Here is a 24336-nt window from a genome sequence, read left to right as displayed (position 1 = left end):
CATTTTTTCCAAATTTAATGTTGTTAATCGGGGACGTTGGGCCGTCAAAATTAATTTTTACGCACAGAATGACACCACTTTACAATAATATCGTGCATATTTTTAAATATAAATATTCTTTGCATATTTATATTTATTTAACTACGGATTTTATGCATTTATGATTGAAATCAGTCGATCGTACAGACAATTTTATTTTGCATAAAAATTGGCAGCCTGGTCGCCACTGCGGCGAACGGTAAACCTTTCGAGCACAGTCTGTTCGAATAAATTATTGTAATTTCGTATGTTCACATTTTAACGATGTTCGTTCAGCAATCAACTTGTTAACGTACGATTACGATATTCGGTGCACCGATAAATAATCCACAATAGTGATCAAATCTCACGATTATTCGGTCGATGAATACCAAATAATGCCTGCGTTTCTCTAACAATATTTATTGTTATTTTTCGACATCGACGTCTGAAAAGAGCGACTATCGTTAATATTTTGCATATCTTCCAAAACGCGATAACCTTTTTTAAAGTTAGACCAAATAACTTGAATTTTCCAAAGACTTTAGACCGACTAGTTTACCAGCCATGGAGCACAAAATAATCAATAAATTGAAATTCGTTGGAACTACGAAACGCATTGTTCAAATTTTTGTTATCGCCTCGGATAAAAAAAAACTCAACAGATATCATCAGTACCTTTATCATTTCAATCAGTTGCAAATTTTGCAAAATTGTATTTGCTCATTGTCCAGTAAACAAGTCGGTCTAATGTTTCGGCAAATTCCGAGCCATTTAGTCGAATATTATCATTTTAACTGCCACGCCAACAACCTCAAGAATTTCGTATGATTAAAGTACTCTATTCAATCGAATCAAAATTGAAAAATTAGGTTATACGATATCAAACACTTCTTCGATACGTTTCTGCTACTCGCTGACCCTAATAAAATTATAAAGACATAACAGATTAGCGTAAAAATTAGTTTCCGAATCTAACAAAATATTTCCGTCACCTACATACATATCGTTGACGCGTCAGTGAAACTGTTAAAAAGAGACGTTGCTGCATCAGTCCATAGGAATTGTTAATCGAAATACCACACAAATATCGAGAAACAGTTTCAAAAGGCTATTTATCCTGCGAACAGGCTAGACAATTGAAAATTTGTCCGCAATTAATCGCAGGCCGCGCAATCCTTGTGTTCAGGATGCTGTAAACAATGGATTGCGGACTCGCGGTTGGGCATTATAAACCAAAGCCGATTTCGGGGAAATCGTGGCGCACTCGAAAGATTTGTTAGATTATTACCCCTAACGTTTCTAAACCGCGGCGTTCGTAAGCGCCTCCTCGAAAACACCAACTCGCCGGCCACCTAAATTTCATTGACTTTAGAGTCATGATACGTAGCCGAACGGTTGGCCGCTGTAAATTTTCCAGTCAACAAACACCGTGCTCGCCGGCGACCAGTTCAACACTGAGGCATGTCTGCGGCATGATTTCATGTTGCTAACGAGTTATCGCTTGCCGGCTCGACCACTATAAGCCGACGATAAATCGACCAAAACGACCCGATGGCGAAGCCTGTCCGTGCTCGGAACTCTAGCCGGACGAAACCGCCGAAGCCGATCCTGTGCCAACTACTTAATTAGTCGAGTGATGTCGTTAGCGATTCGATCGTTCAACCGGAATCACGAACGATCGATGCTCTCTTTAAGTCGGCAAATTCTGTGGATGCAGCTACGATTAAAAATAAGTTTATAGAGCTTTCCACAGAAACGTTTATTGATTTTCAATAGTTAAAAGAAATTAGAGATCGTGTGCACCAACTATAGTACTCACGCGACAAGATGGCACCTTTACGTTTAGATTCCCCCTCTTACTAGCTGCCCCCACTGCTGCAACTATTGGCTGAAATCGGTCAGTAAGAGGGGGAACGTAAACGCAAAGGTGCCTTCTTGTCGCGTAAGGAGTATACTCGAGTAGGCGAAATTCGATTGTCCAAAGTTGCTACTGTCCAAATTTGCTACAAATTTCACATTTGCACACGAGCAGACCGCGGATCTTTCTGCGAATTCTCATTTTCATTCGCCAGTTTACAAACATTACAATTGAAACAGTTTTTTTCTTCGTCGACCAAAATGTTACTCGTCGTCAAAGGAATATAATAATGCTATTATTCCTCATTAATTTATACGTTTCCTTGCATTAGAAAAGAAATTGTGAAATTCATCACAATTTGCTCGATATTGCTGGCGATATTTAAGTAAAATTTCATTTTTATCAATTCTCATTTGTTGTAACAATTCAATCGCTGCAAGCTAATTAATTTGTCAGTTTCGGCATCAACTTTTCATGGTCACAACTTTTTGTCAGAAACAACGTATCCTCTCGTGAAACATGAAAGCGTATTATATTACGTCGGAAACAACAGGTGTGAAATTAATTTCATGTTCTTTAGGAAGGTAGGAAATCGTGATCGTCACGCATACATAATGTATACGACAGCTGGTTATGAACGCGTCAATACCATCTTCGACTCTGGTGTTCCTGAGAGAAGCTTAATAATCCTCTTCCAAACAATAATCTTGAAAGAAGCTGTTAGATTATATTGCTTCGGATAATTCGTTACTTCACAAATAAAACTGATATGGTTGCTGGACAATTTATTTAAAAAAAAATCCTTAACTATTGCTCTTTACGATCTTTATGCTGCTCTTTACGATCTAAGACTTTAATGTATTTAGTAAACCGGTGTTTCTAAGTAATTAAAATACCGCGTAGCAGCTAGAAGAATATATTAATTTTATTTTGCACCGCACATTATGACCAGACGTTATGAATTTATGGAAAGAACGAATGGGCGCGATTTAAAACAGCAACTTATTAAAATTATTTAGAACAGGAAAGAAATTGTTATTTGGCTCCTATAGGTCTTGCAACTGATGCATACAATTTTTCTAATTAGTCTAACATCGTAAGCAATTATTCAAACGGTGAAGCAATCTCTTTCTATCTCTAATTTCCACAAATGAATCTATGTAATAACGATGTATCGCAAATGAAATTCGCAGTTGAAAATCATCTGCTGAAGATACTTGTTACGTCGTTCTCGAAAGCATATTCCCAGTGATATCAGAGTTCAGAGATTGAATATCAATTATCTTATGAGCCAGCGATTTTTTGAATCTGCACGCTTTAGCAGCGCGTCGTGCTCGCTTATGCTAGACAGCCGGAAATGATAGTTCATAAATTATTGCAAAAACCAGGTAACCTGCGTGAGAAGATAATCGCACGTGAGCGACGATGGTCGAACAATATACAATGAACTCCGTGAGTCGGCGTATCGAGCGAGCCTGAATTATTATTCACGATTGCGGCTGCGAGTTTGCGTAAAACGCGGCCGCCAGAGACAACAGGAAGTCTCATTATCTCATCTCCTATCTACTAGTAATAACCGCCGTTAATTTATCGATCAATGCGTAACAAGTGCCGAGGAGTGAGGGTCGTGATGCACGTTCATATCTCGATGCTGAAATCAAAGTAGTAAACGTGCCAGAACCAAAACCCATTATCGGCTAGATAATATTGGTGGTAGATAGAAGTTCGTTCCTTTCATTAATAGCGTTAATTATTGTTCGAATCTTTATGCCGTTTTAAATTGAACTTGCCGAATTCTGTCACAAATGCATCAAATCTTCGGTTTAATTATCACGAGATTATGGACACGTACGTGCAAAGTAACAATTTTCTGCATCGATTGTAACGCACAGCTTGCAAAAATGTCTCTCCTTCTTCTCGACGATTTCATTCAGTTGAATATGTTCGATCGATGATCCCAGGTTTCGATTATCTTTCCATCGTTGTAAATTGCATCTGCTTGCGACAAGAACATCGAATCTGCAGTCCGTATGCCACATCGTAATCGATTCTGCGTTCCGCACTATTATTGAAATATTATCCCGACTGTATGAAGAACAAGCTTCTATTGCCAATAAGGTAATATAGTTGCAGCAACTGTTTCAATAATTCGCAGAGGGATGTTTAAATTCTCGTGTACGTCGGCGGAGCATCGAACTTTTTCTTTTTTTGCCAACGACAGTGAATCTGTTTTCTTCGTTCGGAAACAAGGAAATATGCGGGATGGAAAATTTATGTAATGCGAATACGAGTTTTTCTTGTTCGGTTTCCTTGTTAACAAATTTTACGGCAGAAGAATGAGGCCATTGCGCAACGTCGAGACTTCGGGTAGTTAATATTTTCTCCGTTACGTCGGCCAATAAAATTATTCTTTATCGAGTAACGATTGGACCGGGAACTTCGTGCATTTACGATAAAAGCGAGTAGACCCGATTTAAAAAAAGTCACAGGAAGACTAAACGAATTTGAGGACAGAGTTGGGCAAGATTCTATTCGGACGACTGATATAAAGTCTGACGAATACAATTTTGTACGACGAATAAATATCCAATCGAATAAAAATGCATCTAGATCAAATTTTGTCCGCGCGCGCGAACAAGGTTTTATTCCAATAAGAATTCGTTCGAATAAGATTCATTCGTACCAGAATTCGTATAAATAATCGATTTTAATAGAAATGATAGAATATCAAGAGTTTTTCATAATTTATCGATTCATTTCTTCCACATTACTTTGTCCAATTAACTGTAAATTTCAAATGTTGCATCAGTGTGTCATGATATTCTCATAAAATTATTCGAATAAATAGTTGGAATAATTCACGGCGAATAATGAATAATTGTTATTCGAACAAAGCATTCGACTAAAAAGAAATTCGGATAATTATCTTGGATAAATATTTATTCGAAACGATCCGAATTAATGTCCAACTCTGTTTAAGGATAGATATCTGTGTTATTAAAACGATTAAACAAAGAAACTTCTGTTAAACTCGATTGTTACACAATCGCTAAAGAAGTGGTTTATATTGCATAAAAATTCGCAGTCTCGCAATAGACAGATTAGAAAAAATGTAATGTTAAAATTTTTAAGTAAAGAAAGAAATTTTCATTTGACCCTTGCTGGTTGCGATCGACGAGGGCGTTTCTCTTCGTATAAAAATCAGCAGCCCGGTGACAGTATCCTAAATTGTGTGTATCGAACTACCGCGAATCACTCCATTTCCGTAGTTCGCTCGCGTCTTCCTGAACTTTTCCGCCAATTGGCCTGTTTCCGTTCGCGAAAAAAGCCGCGCGGTTTCGAGAAGTTCCGCCGTAAAAATGCTGTACGAGCGACGAAGCAACGTTTCGAACGACGCGATCGCATGCAAGCAATTGCTATTAACGTAACCGTATAACACTTTTATCGGCCCACGCGGAAAGAAACCCGCCTAATCCAATAATCCAACGCTTTCGTGTAAATACCGTGAATACCTGATCGTGACTGTGTATCCAGCAATTAAACTGCGGCCGGATAAAACGGCAGATAAAACGTACCGAAACGTTCGCTTAAACACAACGGCGCATGGAATTTATAATTAGACCGCGAATTTTTATTCAGATTCTCATTTTCATATTCAGCTGTATGATAACTAAAGCGTTGGAAAAAAATAATATCTTTCGTTGATTCAAAGACCTCCACGTGGTACATAAAACGAGCATCATGAATATTCGTGCACGTGTTTTCCTTTCCGCGCATTTTTAGATATTCGCTTGAGAAGCGTAAATGCACGAGATCCGCGGACTATTCACGATCGAAGTGATCTGTAAATCTTCACGATTGTTCGATTTCTATTCGCGATTTGGAATTTTTGTGGAGATTTTGATCGAAATTGATTAACGAGATCCCGCTGTTATCAGTTGCCCGGACAATGAATTTTACTGTGTAAAAGCTTGCAAAGATAACAGATCGACATAGTCATAGATAGTCTGTCAAACTCAAAAGCTAACTTGGGCCATAATAATAAATAAACAATGCTTAACTTTAGGTGGGCCGCAAAAAAAAATCAATGTTCATAGAAACAAGTATTTTTATTTTGACTAGTACATTGTAATAAACATATATAAAGTTAAATTATTGTTTACGTCCTGATACTTGACATCACAAATGTTCGTCTCGGGCCGCGAGTTTGACACGCCTGGTCTAGTGTGAAGCATTTATTTCCAACCTCCGTAGGATGCCGTGCTTTCAACTGGCATCTTTGAAACCAAATAACTGTGCAAAGGACTAACTCCATTGTTTTCAGTGATTTTTCAGGATTAACTCTATTGTCTTCAGTGATTCTTCAGACTGTCCTTTTAGACGAACTCTGGCGAGAAATTCTTCTGTGTCATTAAAAATGTCCTCTGCTATTCCTTTCAACTAATATCTGCCAACGCAACGTGTCGCTAATGACCCAGATATCGATGCGACTTTAATCTTTTAAGCAGCAGGAAAAAAAATTGCTGTCTTACAGCAATTTTTAAAACTAGCTTGAACATTCGTCGCCGCGCACGTGATATCATTATCGCGTAAACTACGCTATGCTTTTTGTCGCCAAGCATCGCAATCGTCGTGAAAATTTCTGTTCAGGCCCGCACACTTTGATCGTAATATTTTTACGGTAGCTTTTACTGACACGAAAAATAAGAATCGATTGTGTACAGTTCCGTGCGAAGTGAAAATTAGTGAAATAGCGTGGACAAACGCGTTACCGTTGCAATAGTTTTATCGTAATAACCGGACGAACCTGTGTTGCAACCCAATTCTTTTACGAAAACTTACGGTCGTTTATGTGCAGCTTTCTAAAAAGCAAGAATGAGTTAAGCAACACGAAGAAACGCGTTAATGTCGCAATCATTTTATTATGGATTACAATCTTGCGAGCAATTAGAATAATTAACGTGCAGATTTCTACAACGTAAGAATGAGTTGAAGACCCAAGGGAATTAATATTGTAATACTTTTACATACCTTTAGGAGCAAGAATTAGTAAAATCGTAAGCAGACATACTTCTTTTCTTTCTTTAAACGAGTCGGATGACATAACGAAATATATTATCTTCGTAATATTTTTAACACGATCTTTATCTTTGTAATATTTTTAACATGATTTTTATCTTTGCAATATTTTTAACATGATTTTTATCTTTGTAATATTTATAACATGATTTTTTTACCTTTGTAATATTTTTAACATGATTTTTATCTTTGCAATATTTTTAACATGATTTTTACCTTTGTAATATTTTTAACATGATTTTTATCTTTACAAAAGAACGAGGATCGCGTACAATTTTACGCGAAGCAAAAATTAGTTAAATAACGTTTCCAAACGAAACATTAGAGACATTCGCGAATCGTTCTGAAAAACCCAAGACTTTCTGAAGTAGCGCGAAGGAACAGCGATGAAAATTGGAGACAATGGCTAAAGCGTCGTTCGCGCGATGCAACAGCAGTTTTCAGCGGAGTGCGCGCGAACCACCCCGTATGCGGTGGCTGAATCAAGTTGCCCCAGTTTCCAGAACAGCGACGTAAAGTCGATTTTTTTTTTCATCGGAAACAGCGACGGCACGTCCGAAAATGGCTGAAAAGTGACACACCGAGCAGACCAGTCCCCGAGGGGAATCGAATGGTATCAAGGTCAGATGGTTTCGCATCTGCTTAGCCCGCCCGACGTCCATCTGCTGTGTCTTTAAAAAACGCATGCAGCCGGACGGATGTGTTCTAAAACGGTCGATTACGAAATGCGAAACCCGTTTGCGATCACTGGACTGCGGAACTTCTCGTATTCGTGCTTGAATTCCGATTTTGAATAAAACGCATAAATTAACTCACGAAGAAAGAGAACGAAACACCAACACTCGGTTTCACTTTCTTTTCAGCGATTTGCATGAGGTGACCCACCTGTCGCTGTTAGACTGTAAGTCTTCATGCAATTATGCTAATTTTCCGAAGATTAATGAAATACAACGGTTCATTGAATTCATCATCACCGGATACATTAACGCTGCTCAAATAACGTTCGAAAGATCGAGTAGATTTTTTAAAATTCAAGTATCCATTAAAATCTGCATTGCATGAATTTTAAAGGAATTCATTGTTCTTGTTTTTATAAGCTGACGCACGCCGAAACATCGAAGTCCAGAGAATTTAACATGAAGCATAATAACGCTGATCAAATTACCAGTTTATCGTCGTTTATTTGACAAGGGTTGAAATTACGTGGACGAATCGGTCGGAAACGATTCAATAGATTTCTTCGTTCAGTTGTCTGTTCCATTCAAAATGGCAGAGTATCTATATAAACGAATAAAGTCAGCGCTGTTATTTTTACAAGGCGATACATACTAAAACGTGAAGTTCACAGAATTGAAATCTAAGTATACCCGCGTCGCAAGAATAAATTCATTGAATATGATTGAATAAGTACCTTTATTTACGGATCTATTGTGATCACAGTCACAGAAAGTCTGAACGAATTTATCATCGCCATTTTTATAACGCAGTTTAAGGTTCATCAAGACAGTTTTTTGCCTATTGCTTATGCATAGAAGCTATCGTCACCCGTAGTGACGTAAAATTCTACGCGGTTCTACAATGCGAACATTCGTCAGCATGAATATTTCGCAGTCGTCCTTGGCCCTGCTCATAAATTCGATAAATCACCTTTGAACTATTCACGTATTTATAGTATGGAGGGGGGGGGGGGGAGGTGCAAAAAATACATTATTTATTCGGAAGACAGATACTACACCGTGTGGCTTCCGTGAGAATCGTTATCGATGATTTTCATTATTATTATTAACCCTCGTTCGTTTTGGACCACGGAAGAACCGCATCGGTTATTTATGTAACAGAAACACTTCGTTGAGAAAGCTGCCCTAGAAAATTGTAAACAGAAATGTTCACAGTTTGTACGTCGGTTATCATCGAGCCTGTTAACGTCACGTTCGCATTTATCGGGTGTTCGTCAGCGATGGACGCGGTGATTCGCGTCATTTCATTATTTTAAAATACGGCGTGCTGTAATTCGATCGCCCGACTTCAGGAAGTTAAGTAATGCAATTTAGGCGAGCATGCTGAATTGATAGCTAATGGAAAGCGTGGTTATCGTTGTGGTCGTGTAGCAGGTCCTGCGTAATAGCAACCGGGAGTGGAAAAATTGAGTCGTTTTATTTTCAGTCAGACCAAATTGTGTCCAAGTTACTCTTTGTATGATATTTTTTTTTTCAAAATTGCTCGCAACTTTAAATATTATACATGATCTGTCATGTAAGTCCCTAAAACTAGAGTCTTCTGGCCCAGGCTAGAAGCGTTCTTCATGATCGTTTTAAGAAGAATTAAAGTGGAAAAGGACAGACGTATATTTTTAATGATTGTTTCAGGGAACCATACGACTACAATCCCCTCCTGATCAGCGCACTCTCCGTGGTGAAGTATAAGAGCACGCAGATGGACCTGGTGCGAGTGGAAACCAGGAATCAGATTCTATTCTCGTTCTTATCCGTCGGCTGGGGTTTGCTAGCAGACATTGACATCGAAAGCGAACGTCTGCGAGCGATAGGAGGTCAAAGATTCACCGTTTGGAGCGTTGCTCGTCTCATAGGGTTGAGAACCTACAGGGGCAAGGTATCTTACTTGCCCTGCGATAAAGTACCGTCCGTCGAAAACCTGGGCAACGGGAAGGCCTACAACGAATACGTGAAAGACACCCAGATCTCGCACTCGAGGAGTTACGGCGATGACTTGGACAGGTGAATCTCTTTGTCTTTGTAATCGTCACAGAGAGTTTGAATTGAATTTTCATTGCCTACAATTTTTGATGTTGATGAACACTAGTCCAGATCTCTCAAACACGCCCATCTGCGAAGAAATTGTATATTCGGGACATTCAAGAGTCCACATCTTTTGCTTGGAACGTATTTTTTTATCCTGAAAACTGCAAGTTATTTAAGTGGAATAGCGATCACGAGTATTCACAAATATATGATTTGCTAACAGTTAAGATACAATTTTGTTCACTGCATCATGGTCTATTTGTGACTCAGCAACTTTGGTTCCAAGCATCCTTTTCTGTCTGAGAAACTGTGATAGTTATTTAAGTAGTTTGCCTTGGCTGTCTCAATGACAAGTTCGATGAGACAGATGGAATTTATTTGGCGATTGAAACTTCTTCCTGGATAGGAACCTTTTGGACGGTTGAAAAGATTTGTGAAACATGAAAATGAATTGCGAACACCTCTGGATTAGGTTCTCCGCTTATTAATAAGTGCGAAGTAACTGTTACCTCTTTCGTTTTAGGTGTAGCAAGATCAGCGAGTCGAAGAGCTTCCATGACGCGCTTGACGCAGATCCAGCTATTCTAGACGACTTCGACGGCTGTGATGATAGCGAGATAATAAGCGAGAGTATTACACTCGAGACAGATGCAGAGAGGAGGCACAGGCTAGATAGCTTCTATTCAACGACCTCCGCGAGGTCAACTTACTTTAGTACGGGTTCAATTTCTAGTTATCACAGCGTCGTCGAGCCAGACGCCGAGGAAATCGGTGGGTACCTAACTTTTCATCCAGTTAGGGTCTTCCTTTGCACAACTCCCAAGTTCTCTTCATTTCATCAAGCCATACCGTACATCTACCTAAATCTACTTACTCTAAAAAGCAAGCAGCACAACTCTAAAATGCTTTGAAAACAAAAAACAATAGATTCTCTGTTACTTGTATCGTTGCTATTCGAATTGTAGTTGAAATAATCATTTTTATATAATCAAGATGCAGAGAACAACATCAACCAAGTTATGTACGGCCCCTCTTCGAGATTGCCTGCTTTGACGTCAGAGGTGTCGAGTTCCTGGACGCAAATTCAAGGTGAGAAACTTGGTTTTAATGCACCTTAGGTACACTTTAAGTACACTTCGTTTCATTCTCTAATTATAGAAACTCTTGGATCATTTCAAGCAGCACTTTCTTATCTTTTTCTATCGAAAATGTATCCATTGTGTTCTCTTCGAATCCTTATCATAGTGTACTTTTATCGAGCATCATGAAAATAAGAGATGCGTCTAGCGAAGCTAACTCAAATAGCAGCCCTTTTCTTGCTGAAGTATGCGTACGTCTTATGCATTGTTGCATATTCAGCGCCTTTATCCGTCCGCGATCCTATTATAGATATGGTATCGTAGCCGCATTTGTTTCGTGCTGAAAACCGTGCAGAACGTCAAGGACAGACACTGATGCGAGCTGTTTTGCTCACCATGACCTGTATTTGGACATAATATACGAGCACACCTTGCTCGACGATAGTAGAATTGTCTTACCAGAAGCGAAACGCGAAGGAAAACATAGCCAGGACATTACAAATTACAGTAGTTAATCACCATGAAATATAATCAAGCGATTTTAATCGTGGCAAGGGCAGTGGCTCAAGGTTAAACCTGTTGTATGTTTCAGGCGAGTTCGTTATGGTTCACGCGGCATATCAGTCACACTTGGGCCAGGATTACTTCTTCGCGCCCCGTGCCAAGTTGTCGGATGGTATTATTTGGCTCATAATAGTTAAAGCCGGTATTACACGAGTCAATTTACTTCAGGTAAATAGTCCAATTAAATACATTACTTCCGGCCGCTGTAATTAATTGTCAATTGAAACATGCTGTTGAGAGAATTACACCGCCGAAGTTGTACGGCTTGGTAGCACTGATTGCGATCATCTTATACTATTTCATTAATAATGTAGATGCTTGCAGAAAAAACAGTAAAGTCAATATGACTAGGATATCAGAACAGTAAAGTCAATATGAATATCGCTAGCAACAAGTATCATAGTTCAATCCCTTCACAGTTGACACTCTAAGCTTAATAATTTCTATGCTGTATAATGATTCCAAGGGGGATCACTAACGTATTCTTTGAAAAACGATATTAGTCACAAAAGAACGTAGCTTCTGCAATAAAGAAACAAAAGAAGTATCATTTTGGGGAGGATTAGGTACGCTTCTGTGGACTGTGAAAGGTTTGAGACATAGAGCTATTTACCATAGATGTGATTACATTGTCTTAAAGAGTGCTTGTTGTGCCTATTAGTTCCTGTTGGGTTTAAGTAATGGTACCCATCTAACACGTTCTGGCATCGACATGATACCGGTAAAGGCATTTCGAATAGAACCAGAGGAGGACGTTAATGGTCACATAACCGTCGATGGAGAACGAGTAGACTATGGACCGTTGCAGGCAGAAATATTCCCGTCTTTAGCGTCGGTAATGTCTCCTTGATACAAATGACAGTCAACCGTATAAGGAGCTAGCAAATGGAAAATGAAATGGTACAATCCTAGAACGTGAACGTTCAATTATTATGGTAGTATGGTCGAGGCGACAATACTGTATTAATATATTTAATGTATATTCGGGATTGGTACTTTAGTCTAAAAGCGGTGATAGGTGTATATTCTAGACTGTCAATGTAACACGAAAATCATTCCATACCATGTAATCAATGTATTTTTCATTTCATGGAAACGATACAACGCGCATTATAGTTTCTGCAAACTCAATGGTTGTCACACTTAATGTTATTCATACTGATATCATTCCAATAGTGCTCGTTAACTAGTAACAATTCAATTACATTCGTTAGCTTAAGATTTATCTTCCGGGCAGTTTCCTGTACGACGCACAATTATTCCACTGGCTTTACGCTAGTTAGCAGGCACTATTGTTACAGCTGATGGCATAAGGATAAGCTCCGCGAAATTTTGTTTCTCATTACTTACCTAAAAAGGTCATTTCATTTAATTGTTTTCGTACTCGCGTATTGTACACCCCTGTCTGTATGAAGTATTCGATCGAACAAATCAACCGTCTTATCATTACAATTATTCAATCAAATTTTCTTACAATCTTCATCGTTCAAAGTGTTAAAAAGAGAATGTTTAAATGCATAGTATTTTATATTTGTTAAGAGAAGAATAATATCTGTTATTTTATTAACACGTTCCGTGCCACGTGTACCATCGATGGTACACGCTTGCATGTTTACTTAGTGAACTGAACAAATTGTTTACAAGAAATTTAGAACCGAAGAATCAATTTCCACCGCAAGAATGGGCGTTGATAAGTTTTTGTTACGTTGTTATGTGTACGAGAATTAATAATTGCACGTAATACATCAAGTTTTAGTAAAATATCAAAGTGTGAAGATTCGAGTAAAAAAAGCTCGGCACGGAACGTGTTAATATACTTCTTTTTAAATTGTTATTTCCCGTTTCGATTGAATGCTTTCTGCCAGGAGTAATGCATTGTATTTCTGATATAATTGTTTTACTGATACGTCGTGGCTTCCAATATTAGCGCAGAACAAGGACTACATAAGTAAGTCAGAACAACTCTGTACAAACATACTGATTTTGTAGCTTAAATGCATTTTATGAGCAAGAAAAGGTACACTGTTACATGGTCCAACATCAGCGATACAATATTGATTTTACAGCAATAGTGCTCAAATTTTATACACAAACAAACAAACACACACATACACGCGCGCGCGCACGCGCAAATATATAATTAGTGAATTGCATTTACTATTAATGAGAAAATAAAAGTCAGTCTTTCGGTACAAGTTAGAGTTTACTATAGCTTCTTGTCTTATGCTCATATTCGAAGTATTTTTTTAGAATATTGTTAATTACATTATCTGATGTAAGAACATATCATGATTATCGAAGTAGCGTGCGACATGTTTAAGAATGTCATACCTAATCATGAGCATATAGATATACCGCGTAAGTAATATTTGTAAATAAAGTATAATTACGAAACGCAAGAGAAATATTTGATATTGTATTAGAAAAGAAGATATTAAAACAATTATATTATAATAAGATATACTTACAAAGTTATCTTATATATTGTTATTGAATTGCACACTTTGATATCAAGAGAAAAAGTTTTCGAAATGCATTTTTTCTGTGTTTCCTAGTTCACGAGCATCTCAACAAAAATCTAACAATTTTTGTTGAACGCGTGCATACGTGATATTTATTAGTTTTGTATAAATTATATTGCATAGAATTCCGGCGATTGTAAATTTGTGCCAAGAGACGCGCGAGGTTTATCGTCTATTAATACATGATTTTTTAATTATCCTTCTTATGCCAAATTTTATGTTTATATAGGCTGTATTACGAATGTATAGAATAATTATGCATAAGTACCGTTCCGTTAATTTTTGTATTGTGCAGAACAATGAATCTTGTAAATGGATATTATTTTTGTTAAAACATAAATGAATTGCAATAATTTCTATTTAACAATTTTTTTAAAGAAAGAGAATATTTAAATCATATATAAATTTAAAAAATTTCATTTTTAATTCACAGACAATCACAGAAAATACGGCTCTGATTTAATTTCAATTGCGTTAGTAAGAAGCAACATTGTAAAGTTCAGTCTGTTTTTCGGTTTATGTGACATAAAAATAATGAATTCACTGCATTGTAAAATAGAATTATTTAATTAAAAAGAATGTTTAAATAGCACACTTGTTTGAGATATGCTCCGTTATCACTCGAAGTGAAACTTATTTGTCATCCTTGAAAAGTGTATATATGAAAAGTCCATGTATATGTACTTTTGTTATTCCGCACTTTTTCGCGGAAATAATCGTTAACGTTTTTAAAAGTGAATCCTCCGTTAATGTTGACTTTAATAAAAATTATTGAACAAAATAATAATTGTAGATGATAATAAATTTCATAGTATAAACAGATTATTATTCCATAGATCCTTAAAACCGCATGAAACATACTCCATCCTTGTTCGGTCATAAATATGTCATACAATGGACTAGAAAAATTCATTATCTGTCTATTTATCTTAAATACAATTAACTCCTGTGATGACTGTACACGACGCACCTTGTACATAAAGTTTAAGAGAAACGCAATAGTTTGGATGTATCAATTTATAATTTATTTATTATTAATACGTAGTACAAGAAAAGTAGTATAATTCTCACTTTAAATACTAGTTAGAGTAATAACCCAAGTTTCTATTCTTCTATGTTGATTGGATTACGGATATTAATGGATCAATAAACACTTTGCTGCACCGAGTTTCGGTAAAATATGTTATAAGTGCATAAACATCCGCAGTTTAATGATAATGCGTCCTCTGTGGTACTCAGTAATAACAAAGACACAGTAACAAGAAATTAAAGAACATTTGTAAAATATCATATAGTGTACAAAATCAATAATTTCTTTTAATACATTTGTTTAATAGCTTCCGGGGAAGATATATATGCGCTGTACATATAATATATACATAACATATATGTATGTCCCTATCAAAATGAGATACTTTGTAAAGTTCTACAAGTACCGCTAGCAAAATAATTACTTATGTACAGAAAGTATGAAGTAATTACAGAAGTTATTTACATGACTCCGTTCCCAAGCGGAGAGTACTAGCTGGTACAGTTTATCTTAATTAAATATTGTATGTTCATTTTGCAAAAGTATTGTAATGTGTCTAACATTCGTTCCCTCATATAGGATGCTAAAACAATTGTATTATTCCAAACGCTGGAAAAGTTTCCTCTGCCAAACATTCCTTTTTCACAGTGACGAACTGCATTTTTCAAATTTAATGTCAGTGCAATCGTTACATAAATATTCGGTTACTTCTGCTAAATATTGACAGCTTTAATTTCACACTCTCGAGTAGAACAATCAGACAGATAAATGTATAATGCTTATAGTTTATCTCATTTTTATACATTAGCATTGCAGCTGCAAGTAGAATAAAAAGTATAAGCTGATTCAGTAATGATACTGCTTTAAAACATAGATAAACTGCTTTTTTGCAAAAGTTACTTACTGAGTATCAAATAACAGAAACTTAAAAAAGTGCGTGCATTAGAGTAAGAATATGAAAATAAATGTATAGCAATTCTCTCTTATAAATATCTACATACACTAAACCTTTCGGCCGAGTAATACTTTATTTGCAGCTTTTGTCGGTATTTGAAATAAATTTTGTCTTAAACTATTAAAAACATTATCGAAACAAGAATGATTTATGCAAAATCCTATGAGTTGCAAACATTTAATGAGAACTTACATAACTCATAAGTGAATGAGTTAACTTTTAATTTTGTTGTAAATGTATTTTATGATCATCCTAAAATTTAGTTTCTTTTATGACCGATAGCGATATTAATCTGTGTTAGATATATATTTTCGATTAACGATCGGAACATTTGTTAAAAAAAGATTAATTAAGGAACCAAGAAAATACAACTTGCGAAAATGTTATTAATGATTAACTAACAGATTTTCAACAGTATTTTCATTCTTGCTGATGTGATTCAGTTATAATTCTTACGTTTTCTTAAGTGAAAATATTAAATGCTGCTCAACGTAAGAGTTTAAAACAAACTTTTCCCGGAATTGTGTTAAATATATAAATAAAACTCGTTACTTGCGTAACAGATAGTGTAAAGTATTAATCTCTTATTTAATTTCACGTTCTGTTGAGTTTGTCAATGAAACTGGCAATGCGATGATTGTAAACATTTAATTCATAATATAAAAAGAGTTCAAATTAGCCAACAAGTCTTTCATACCATCTTAAATTTGGTTGGATGCATTTGATAACGATAAACGCGAATAAAATGTGCTCAACGCTTCTACCGCTTCTTGAGAGTTTTTTTGCTGTTGTAGATAAGTTAATAACAAATTAATTATATCATGAACCTGTTTTTTTACCGTTTGTATATCATCTACCTTAGAATCAGAATAAAAATTCGGAAATAATTTTAACTTCTCTTGCGCCAATTGCAGCGCGTTATAACCATCACCATCTCGAGTCACAATCTTCGCTCCCGCTTTCAAGAGAAGTGACACAACGGATATACAACAAGTCAGCGACGCCAAGTGTAATGGAGTGTTACCTGCTCTGTCACGATGATTAGGATTTGCACCGTGTTGCAGTAATAACTGCACCATTTCTGGGTAACCCCTGTTGAGTCAAAAAAGAATAATTATGTGCGCTGTATCAACACTTTAGTTACAAGTACACAAAAAAATTGCCCAATATCAATCTTGTGGCAGCATACTGCTCATTTCAAGTATTGGTTCAACATATTTAAAGACTTACTGGCTACAAGCAATGTGCAAAGGTGTCTGTCCTTTATCATCTAAAACATTAGGAGATATTCCATTGTCCAATAATTTTTCCATTATCTCTGTATTATTTGTGCATGCTGCCAATCGCATTTTAATACCTAAAGTTCTATTAACTCTATCGTAGTATGGCCAACAAACGGGACGATCTCGTGATGAAACGAATGATTTAATTTTTCCAGAATAATGAGGTTCTTGAAGGAAAAGAAAATACACGTATAAATTAACTGCTACAAACATTATACAGGAATCCATTTTTAGAAATTACATACTATATCTTATAACGTTTGTGGACCTCGAATATGCACATGGAAGACTCTGCAGCTTCAAATGCTAAAATAGTTGTTGTTAAATAATGTTTTCACGATAACTTCTTCAGAAATTGTTTAATATTTAACCGAAATAATACATCACCTCATGAAAAGATCCGTAACTGTGTTGTAATGGCGCGCTTATCGGCACCGAAATTCTATTATTTTCAGTATCCGTAGAACTTTGCATCGCGGAGAAAGATGAGATCGGCGATTGCATGCTGAAAGACCTTGCTTGAATGAAGAAAGTATTCGGTCCGCTCTCGCAATTGGATGTTGTTGTCAACGAAGTTGTTATTGTTGTTGTTGTTGTTGTGGCCACAGTAGAGTTGACAGTACCGATCTGGCTCACCGACAGATTTTCATGCTGCGTGATTGAACTGTCGTTTGAATCATTGCCCATTTCTACCCCGGAATCCATTGACGTCATTTTACATTAAAACATCCGGTAACGTTTTACAAATACAATTATTCACCACTTAAATCTGACATGGACTAATATCAGAGTATAGGAATATCGTGTCCATTTCAGACTGAAAGGCGCAGAATTGCTATACATAATGTGCAATGTGCAAGCAGTGCATGTAGTCAACACTTTTTCCATTCTTTATACAAAGCATGTAGCCCTCTGCGGATGTTTCTTGCACCAGCTTAATAAATGTTGCTCTTCTTTACCATATGACCTAATAATTTCTAGATTACTATGGATAGGCAAGATTAATTAAATATATATGTAATAGAACATAACATCATTTGCTGTTGAAGCGTGAAAATCATGGAGAAGGAATTCTAGATTCAGAAGAAGTATTAAATCAGAATCGAATATCCAAAAACCGAGGAAGAGAATTTTCCTGATGTTCCTAAATATCTATTTTTTGAGTATTTATCCCGATTGATATTTGGCAGCCATGAACGGCACGTGCTCTTAGTTCTTTATATATTTGTTTATTCAAAATTCATCATTTATTGACAAAATTGTCACCTGTGGAAGGTTGAACAATTGGTTAAATGAAAAGAGCAACTTTTTGATAGGTCATACAACACGTTTCAAGCATTATTTCAGAAATTTCGTGTTATTAAATATCTCCAATCTCTAATAAAAGTTACTAGGCGTCTCACAATGTTTTTTGGATATTTCTCGAAAAGGATAAGCGAGCAAATACAATTAATTGGTGACTAATTATGGGCAATTAAAGAGCAATTTTTTTAGCTATGTTTCATTAATATTGGTTAATATGGTGAGCCAACTTCACACGGGTCTCGATTGCGGTATTGTTCCAAATTTCGTATCTAAACTTTTGACATTTTTCTAGGGAATTTGATTCACGTAGGAATGCAAGTGGTCTGACTGAATAGAAATGGCATAGATAAATTGCACCCGGATGCAAACGTCTAATTAAATCATGTCTGATCATTGACACTTTCACTTTGTTTATAACCTTGTCTATCGTTAAGACAGCAGGAATGATCCGTTATATTTAATATACATTCTTTGATATCTTCTTTATACATAAATTAAAAATTGTGCGACATTCCCGACAACATGTCTTTAACTATTGAGAAACAAATCGAATTATTATTATCTGGGAATTCCTTAGAGATTGATGACACGCATGAAGAGATCCATGCCGCACAAACTGATGTATTAGGTAAAAATATATTTTACACGATTTTTTACACTAATAACTTTGAAATATCATTTGTTACATTCAGACATTGTGAATTTGAAAACTTCAATCAAACGATACTTTAATCGCTATTATCAAACATTATAAATATGTTACACAATGGGTTGAGAATTACACCGTATCACGTACGAATTTATGGTGTATATAAAAATTGTTTACAGCATATTTATATTAACAACGGTCTCTGAAGTAGTAAAACATGTTTCAGGATCGAAAACGTCCAGTAATTATGTCCCAGTTTGTCAAAAGACTGTAGCATACATTGTTGCTGCTGTTGTTATAAACGAACATGGAGAGGTATTGATGATGCAGGAAGCAAAAGCCTCTTGTAATGGTAAATGGTATTTACCAGCTGGTCGAGTCCAGCCCGATGAAAACTTATTGGATGCTGTTAAACGGGAAGTTTTGGAAGAAACAGGCCTTATATTGGAACCAGAAACACTGATATTAATTGAATGTGCAGTTGGTTCATGGTTTCGGTTTGTTTTTACTGGCAAAATAATTGGTGGCAAACTGAAAACTTTAGAGGATGCAAATAAGGAATCGTTGCAAGCTTGCTGGGTGCAAGATATAAATGATCTGACCCTTAGAGCGAATGATATCATTCCTTTGATAGAGAAAGCAAAATCTTATATTGTGAACAAGGATACCTTGCATTATCCAAATTTAATTCCAGTTACTAAATCATTAAACAAATTATTGTTGAGACTTGTAATTACTTCAAAAAAGAGAGCAACGTAAGTTAGCATACAATTGAAACTTTCAATTGTACTTGTCAAATAATACTTTCTTAAAAATTTATATAATGTTTTATTTGAAGTTTATTTTCGTATGTACAGGGTAATCATTCCTAGCGTTGAACTAGAATGAGTTATTAAAATTTGTTGCTTACCCTGTATATGTTATTGCTTATGCTTGACTTCTCTTTAGTATTTGCGCTTTCAGTATAAGGTCACTGGTGGTAGTTTTCATAACAGAACAACAACAATCTGACTATGACTATGATTGTGGATGAAGGCTTAGATTGGAGTATACTAGGTACACATTCACGCACATGCACTGTACATATACAATTACGACAATGATTTCACTTCTTGATACTAATTATTTTATATATTTTCTGATTTATTTGCTCTAAATCCTAATCGTCACGTACTCTTAACATATCTGTAAATATAAGTATAAATAATACATACTTTAATAACATTTTTGAAACGTATATCTCTAATGGATTCTAAAGTCACTAAATCATTTAATGAATTTCTTAATAACAAGTGTTAACATTTGACCATTAGCCATAACAATGTTATGCGTACCTTATACATTGAAAATCTGAAGATACACTTTATCAACAGGAACAAGTTACACGTTCTTACATCGAACGTGGAACCGGCTTATTTACCGACTTGTGAAATTAATCCAAATTGTAGTCTTCTTTCTACTTTGCATAATTTCATGGAAGTAAGTTGTTATCTTGTGTAGAAAATTAAATTGTGTGAGTAGAACTACAATAGAGTTTTCATCAAATAATTGTTGCAGGAACTGTTTGGTAGTGGAGTTGCACAGCATAAGCCACATGGTATATTGTCTGTAGAATTTAGCGGAGAACAAGAAGGAGACGGACTTTGTTTAACATTATTGGTATCGTTCAAGCTGCCTGTAGAGGATATACCTACTATTGGAAAGTATATTTGGCGCGAATTGCCCGATAATGTAGCCACAAATATATCTTATCGTTTGCCAAGAAATATGACACTGCCTTTAAATGTTATTCGATAAAGTAATGTGTGAATGTATATGTAATTATACATCAAACAATTTTGAGATCTTGTATCCAATGCACTCAGTCTTAACTTGTGGTTTTTAGATATAAAATTAAACAATCTTTAACACGATTAACAAATCATAACAAACCGCAAGTATAAATACGAAATATTTGAAATACCCTTAAAATTCATTTATAAAGGCGATTGATAGTTCAATTTATGAAATTACGATTACAGTATAGCATAAAGCAGTTATATTAACTAGTATCAGCATTTAACAATGACTAACTGAACAGAAAAAGATATTTATAATCATGATTTTACGTTTATCCTAGTCTATACCAATGATTTTTTAAACAGATGTGAGTATATATTGTATATCATTCACGGAAGTATATAGTGTAAGCAAATTAATATTAATTCGAATCATCTATATAAGTTTTTGTATTATTAGCGAAGAAACTGCAAGGACTTCGAATTGTTACCAAAAATTACTATATCTCTGCTTCGATCTTAAAAGTTACAGTATAGTAATATTTTGTGGAGCATTAAACTTTCAGAAACTATTCGTAGTGAAATTCGACAACGTATTACACAACGTGTATCGAATAGAAATTTATTTTTATACATTGTGAAATATAAACAGAGATTATTGTTATTATTTACATTCCAAATAGATAATATATAAAACAAGTACATTATTCAATGTACCTTAAAATTCATTGAGCACAAGTATTTATATACACATATACACAAATAATTCATAACACAAATACATTACAATATGTATATCATATATATTTATGTTGCATCAATGATATACATTATTAAAATAGTATATAAAATAATCCGAATACCTTATATTTAAAAAAAAAACAGGTTCAATTATGACAAAAAATATTATTTGTAATTGGACGCATATAAAAGAATTGTTATGTATTTTATGAGCAGAATAAATATGTTAACGAATCATTGATATATACAAATTTATTTAAAGCATATGCAGTTGTATAATAAAGTAATTATTTGTTAATAAATAGTTCGCAATAAAATGGAAACTAATCATAAAACGTTTTAGCAAATTGAGTAAATAAAATATCTGAAATAGAAAACTATGCTTGGTATACAATTGTATAGTTTTATGTTATAACAAAAAATTCATTACAAATGTTATCTGAAATTGCACGTGTCCTGTACTTTGCACATATTCTGCAATATCGTCAATGAAATTATACGTAATTCCAAAAATATATGTTTATACATTTGTAGACATTCTTATGACTACGATCGTTGATTAATTCTGTATATTTCATACATGCTTAAGTTGATGTTAATATTTCAACACCGTTCGTTAATCTTTCGTCGTTACTTTCGTGTTTTATAGGAACAATGTTGTTTGCATTAGATATCACTTTTATATTGGTAGATGAATTTAACGGTACGTTATTTGCAAATGCATTTAAGGATGCAGCATCATTAAAGTTTACTGTAGTTGGCATTGCTGAATCTTCATTAGTCTCGCACTGATTAACACTAGCATAAGTACCTATGGTATGTTTCTTCATATGAGTTGTTAAATTTCCACTGTGATAAAAATCCTTTCCACAAACTTTACATTGAAATGGCTTTATTCCGGAATGTATCCTTTCATGTATGGATAAATTTCCACTGTGCCTGAATTCCTTACCACAAATACTACATTTATATGGTTTGACTCCCGAATGAGTTCTTAAATGCGTCGATAAATTTCCACTGTGACTAAACATTTTCCCACATATCTGACAACCATAAGGTCGTTCACCGGAATGCGTTCTCATATGGATTGCCAAATTCCCACTATGAGTAAAACACTTCTCGCATTGACTGCATTTATAAGGTCGTTCTCCGTTATGAGTCCTCATGTGTATGAACAAATTACTTTTGTGTCCGAATTCTTTGAAACATATTTCACATTGGCATTTAAATTTTTTCCCTACGCTCAATTCGGAAGAGGTTTTCGGTGGTCTTCCAGGACGGTTAGATTTTATCGAAGACACCGGTTCGGAAACAGTTATTATTTGATTTACATGTTTCGGTTGTTGCGATTCTTGGGAAATCTGTGGCTGTTCGGGTTTCCGAATAGGATTTACATGATATCGTTGAGTCGTATGATTCTGATTCGCATTGATTTCCTGATTTGTGTGGAACATCATACCGTTTTGCATGTAGTCTTTCATGTATGCTGCGGGATCATTTTCCTGAAACATTTACAAATATTCAATGGTATATCATGGTATGACTTGTCAATATCTGAATAACTCCAAAGTTCATGAATTTTAGGTTTCAACTAAAGCTCATATTATCCAAATATCAGTACTCGAGTAAATTTGCTTGCCATTCTTTAAATTTGCTCACCTTAATTTTAATTCAAATATATAATAAATATTTTGATTGAATAATAAACAAAAAAATATGCTGGTTAATTTGTAAGGTCAGGCTAAAGCTTGTGGAGTATTAATATTTATATTGAATAAGCATCCAAGTACTTAGGTATATTTGATTACTCTGACTAAATAAATACCCGATTATCTATATATATTTGAATACATGTACCCTAATTTGGCTATTCAAACAATAGTAAGAGCTCCAATTTCAGAAATCAATATATACTTTATAAAGTAAAATAATAAAACCCACTTCCATTTGAAATAAATTTTGTTGTCCATGGATTTCAGTCTTCGATTGTATCTCGTTGGACAGCTGTGCATGACTCCAGAATTGTGGTAATTGATTGTATTTGTACTCAACACCTGCACCATTGAACAATGGATACGAGGAGTTATCCAATGATACATTAATTCTGTTATTAACATTGACATCTTCTATACTTATATATTCATGTTTTATTTGTACAGGATTAAACATCTACGAATATAAAATATGTTATAGAATTTTACATTGTATAAATAAATTCTAATTTATTAATCTAACAAAGTAAAATGATGAAAACTTTGTTCGAGGCTCTCAAAAAATACGTACATTTTTGTTTGGATATTTTAAAAGTATCAATAGCTGTGCTATTATGTATTTGTAATTCTTTTGAATTCGATGAGTTGTTAAGAAAAACAACATAAGTGATGCACTATTATTTCACTGCGGCTGTTCATTATGTGCATATTTACACAAATGATTATTTACAAACAGCTCTTAAAATATTGTTTAATACATTAGTCATTAGATAATAAGGGGTTGCTTTGATTGTATCAGAACATTGAGTCTGATCGGAGTTTCTGTTCTGCGAAGAGTATGCCAACAATGCCATCTATAAAGACCCCTTAAATATGTATTCGTGTTTCGAAATTTTTATTATTATAAATATTAATTATTATAGCAGGTATTGTATTACATATCAAAAAATAATTTCATTCGTGTTTTTCATTACATTCTTTACATGCAGATATGTTGCACA

General features: G+C 35.0%; 4 protein-coding genes across 4 annotated transcripts in view; 2 read left to right on the top strand and 2 right to left on the bottom strand.

The window, feature by feature from the left end:
• Positions 1 to 14704, top strand: part of Sk2 (Sphingosine kinase 2) — a 38031-nt gene extending 23327 nt beyond the window's left edge. The window contains exons 3-7 of the mRNA XM_033468892.2: positions 9325 to 9693; positions 10241 to 10488; positions 10711 to 10806; positions 11389 to 11528; positions 12022 to 14704. Of these exons, the coding sequence (XP_033324783.1) occupies positions 9325 to 9693; positions 10241 to 10488; positions 10711 to 10806; positions 11389 to 11528; positions 12022 to 12210 (1042 nt within the window). The 3' untranslated portion in view covers positions 12211 to 14704. The remainder of the gene's footprint in view (positions 1 to 9324; positions 9694 to 10240; positions 10489 to 10710; positions 10807 to 11388; positions 11529 to 12021) is intronic.
• A 180-nt stretch (positions 14705 to 14884) lies between these two features.
• LOC117219620 (uncharacterized) lies at positions 14885 to 18015 on the bottom strand. Its single transcript, XM_033468905.2, has 4 exons — positions 17538 to 18015; positions 17396 to 17456; positions 17098 to 17317; positions 14885 to 16959 (listed from the first exon to the last, which is right to left on the bottom strand). The coding sequence occupies exons 1-4, from the start codon at positions 17862 to 17864 to the stop codon at positions 16569 to 16571; spliced, it is 999 nt and encodes a 332-aa protein (XP_033324796.2). The 5' UTR covers positions 17865 to 18015; the 3' UTR covers positions 14885 to 16568.
• A 732-nt stretch (positions 18016 to 18747) lies between these two features.
• Positions 18748 to 21860, top strand: LOC117219638 (8-oxo-dGDP phosphatase NUDT18). The gene is made up of 4 exons (XM_076523048.1): positions 18748 to 19083; positions 19331 to 19859; positions 20478 to 20583; positions 20662 to 21860. Exons 1-4 carry the CDS (start codon positions 18978 to 18980, stop codon positions 20899 to 20901), a joined length of 981 nt encoding a protein of 326 aa, XP_076379163.1. The 5' UTR covers positions 18748 to 18977; the 3' UTR covers positions 20902 to 21860.
• LOC117219629 (uncharacterized) lies at positions 21858 to 24261 on the bottom strand. Its single transcript, XM_033468919.2, has 3 exons — positions 23907 to 24261; positions 23565 to 23792; positions 21858 to 23125 (listed from the first exon to the last, which is right to left on the bottom strand). The coding sequence occupies exons 1-3, from the start codon at positions 23997 to 23999 to the stop codon at positions 22208 to 22210; spliced, it is 1239 nt and encodes a 412-aa protein (XP_033324810.2). The 5' UTR covers positions 24000 to 24261; the 3' UTR covers positions 21858 to 22207.
• Positions 24262 to 24336: the final 75 nt, after the last annotated feature.

Source organism: Megalopta genalis, chromosome 6 (assembly GCF_051020955.1).
Source record: "Megalopta genalis isolate 19385.01 chromosome 6, iyMegGena1_principal, whole genome shotgun sequence".
In the NCBI taxonomy this organism is placed as follows: domain Eukaryota; kingdom Metazoa; phylum Arthropoda; class Insecta; order Hymenoptera; family Halictidae; genus Megalopta; species Megalopta genalis.
This window is presented reverse-complemented; position numbering and strand designations above follow the sequence as displayed.

Coding starts and splice junctions, on each gene's coding strand:
- LOC117219620 (XM_033468905.2), bottom strand. CDS start 17,864: ATGACGTCAATGGATTCCGGGGTAGAAATGGGCAATGATTCAAACGAC. Junction 17,457..17,537: donor GTTACGGATCTTTTCATGAG/GTGATGTATTAT, acceptor CAACTATTTTAG/CATTTGAAGCTGCAGAGTCT. Junction 16,960..17,097: donor TTGCACATTGCTTGTAGCCA/GTAAGTCTTTAA, acceptor TTGACTCAACAG/GGGTTACCCAGAAATGGTGC.
- LOC117219638 (XM_076523048.1), top strand. CDS start 18,978: ATGTCTTTAACTATTGAGAAACAAATCGAATTATTATTATCTGGGAAT. Junction 19,860..20,477: donor ACTTCAAAAAAGAGAGCAAC/GTAAGTTAGCAT, acceptor CTTTATCAACAG/GAACAAGTTACACGTTCTTA. Junction 20,584..20,661: donor CTTTGCATAATTTCATGGAA/GTAAGTTGTTAT, acceptor TAATTGTTGCAG/GAACTGTTTGGTAGTGGAGT.
- LOC117219629 (XM_033468919.2), bottom strand. CDS start 23,999: ATGTTGTTTTTCTTAACAACTCATCGAATTCAAAAGAATTACAAATAC. Junction 23,793..23,906: donor TAAAATATCCAAACAAAAAT/GTACGTATTTTT, acceptor TTATATTCGTAG/ATGTTTAATCCTGTACAAAT. Junction 23,126..23,564: donor AAAATTTATTTCAAATGGAA/GTGGGTTTTATT, acceptor TAAATGTTTCAG/GAAAATGATCCCGCAGCATA.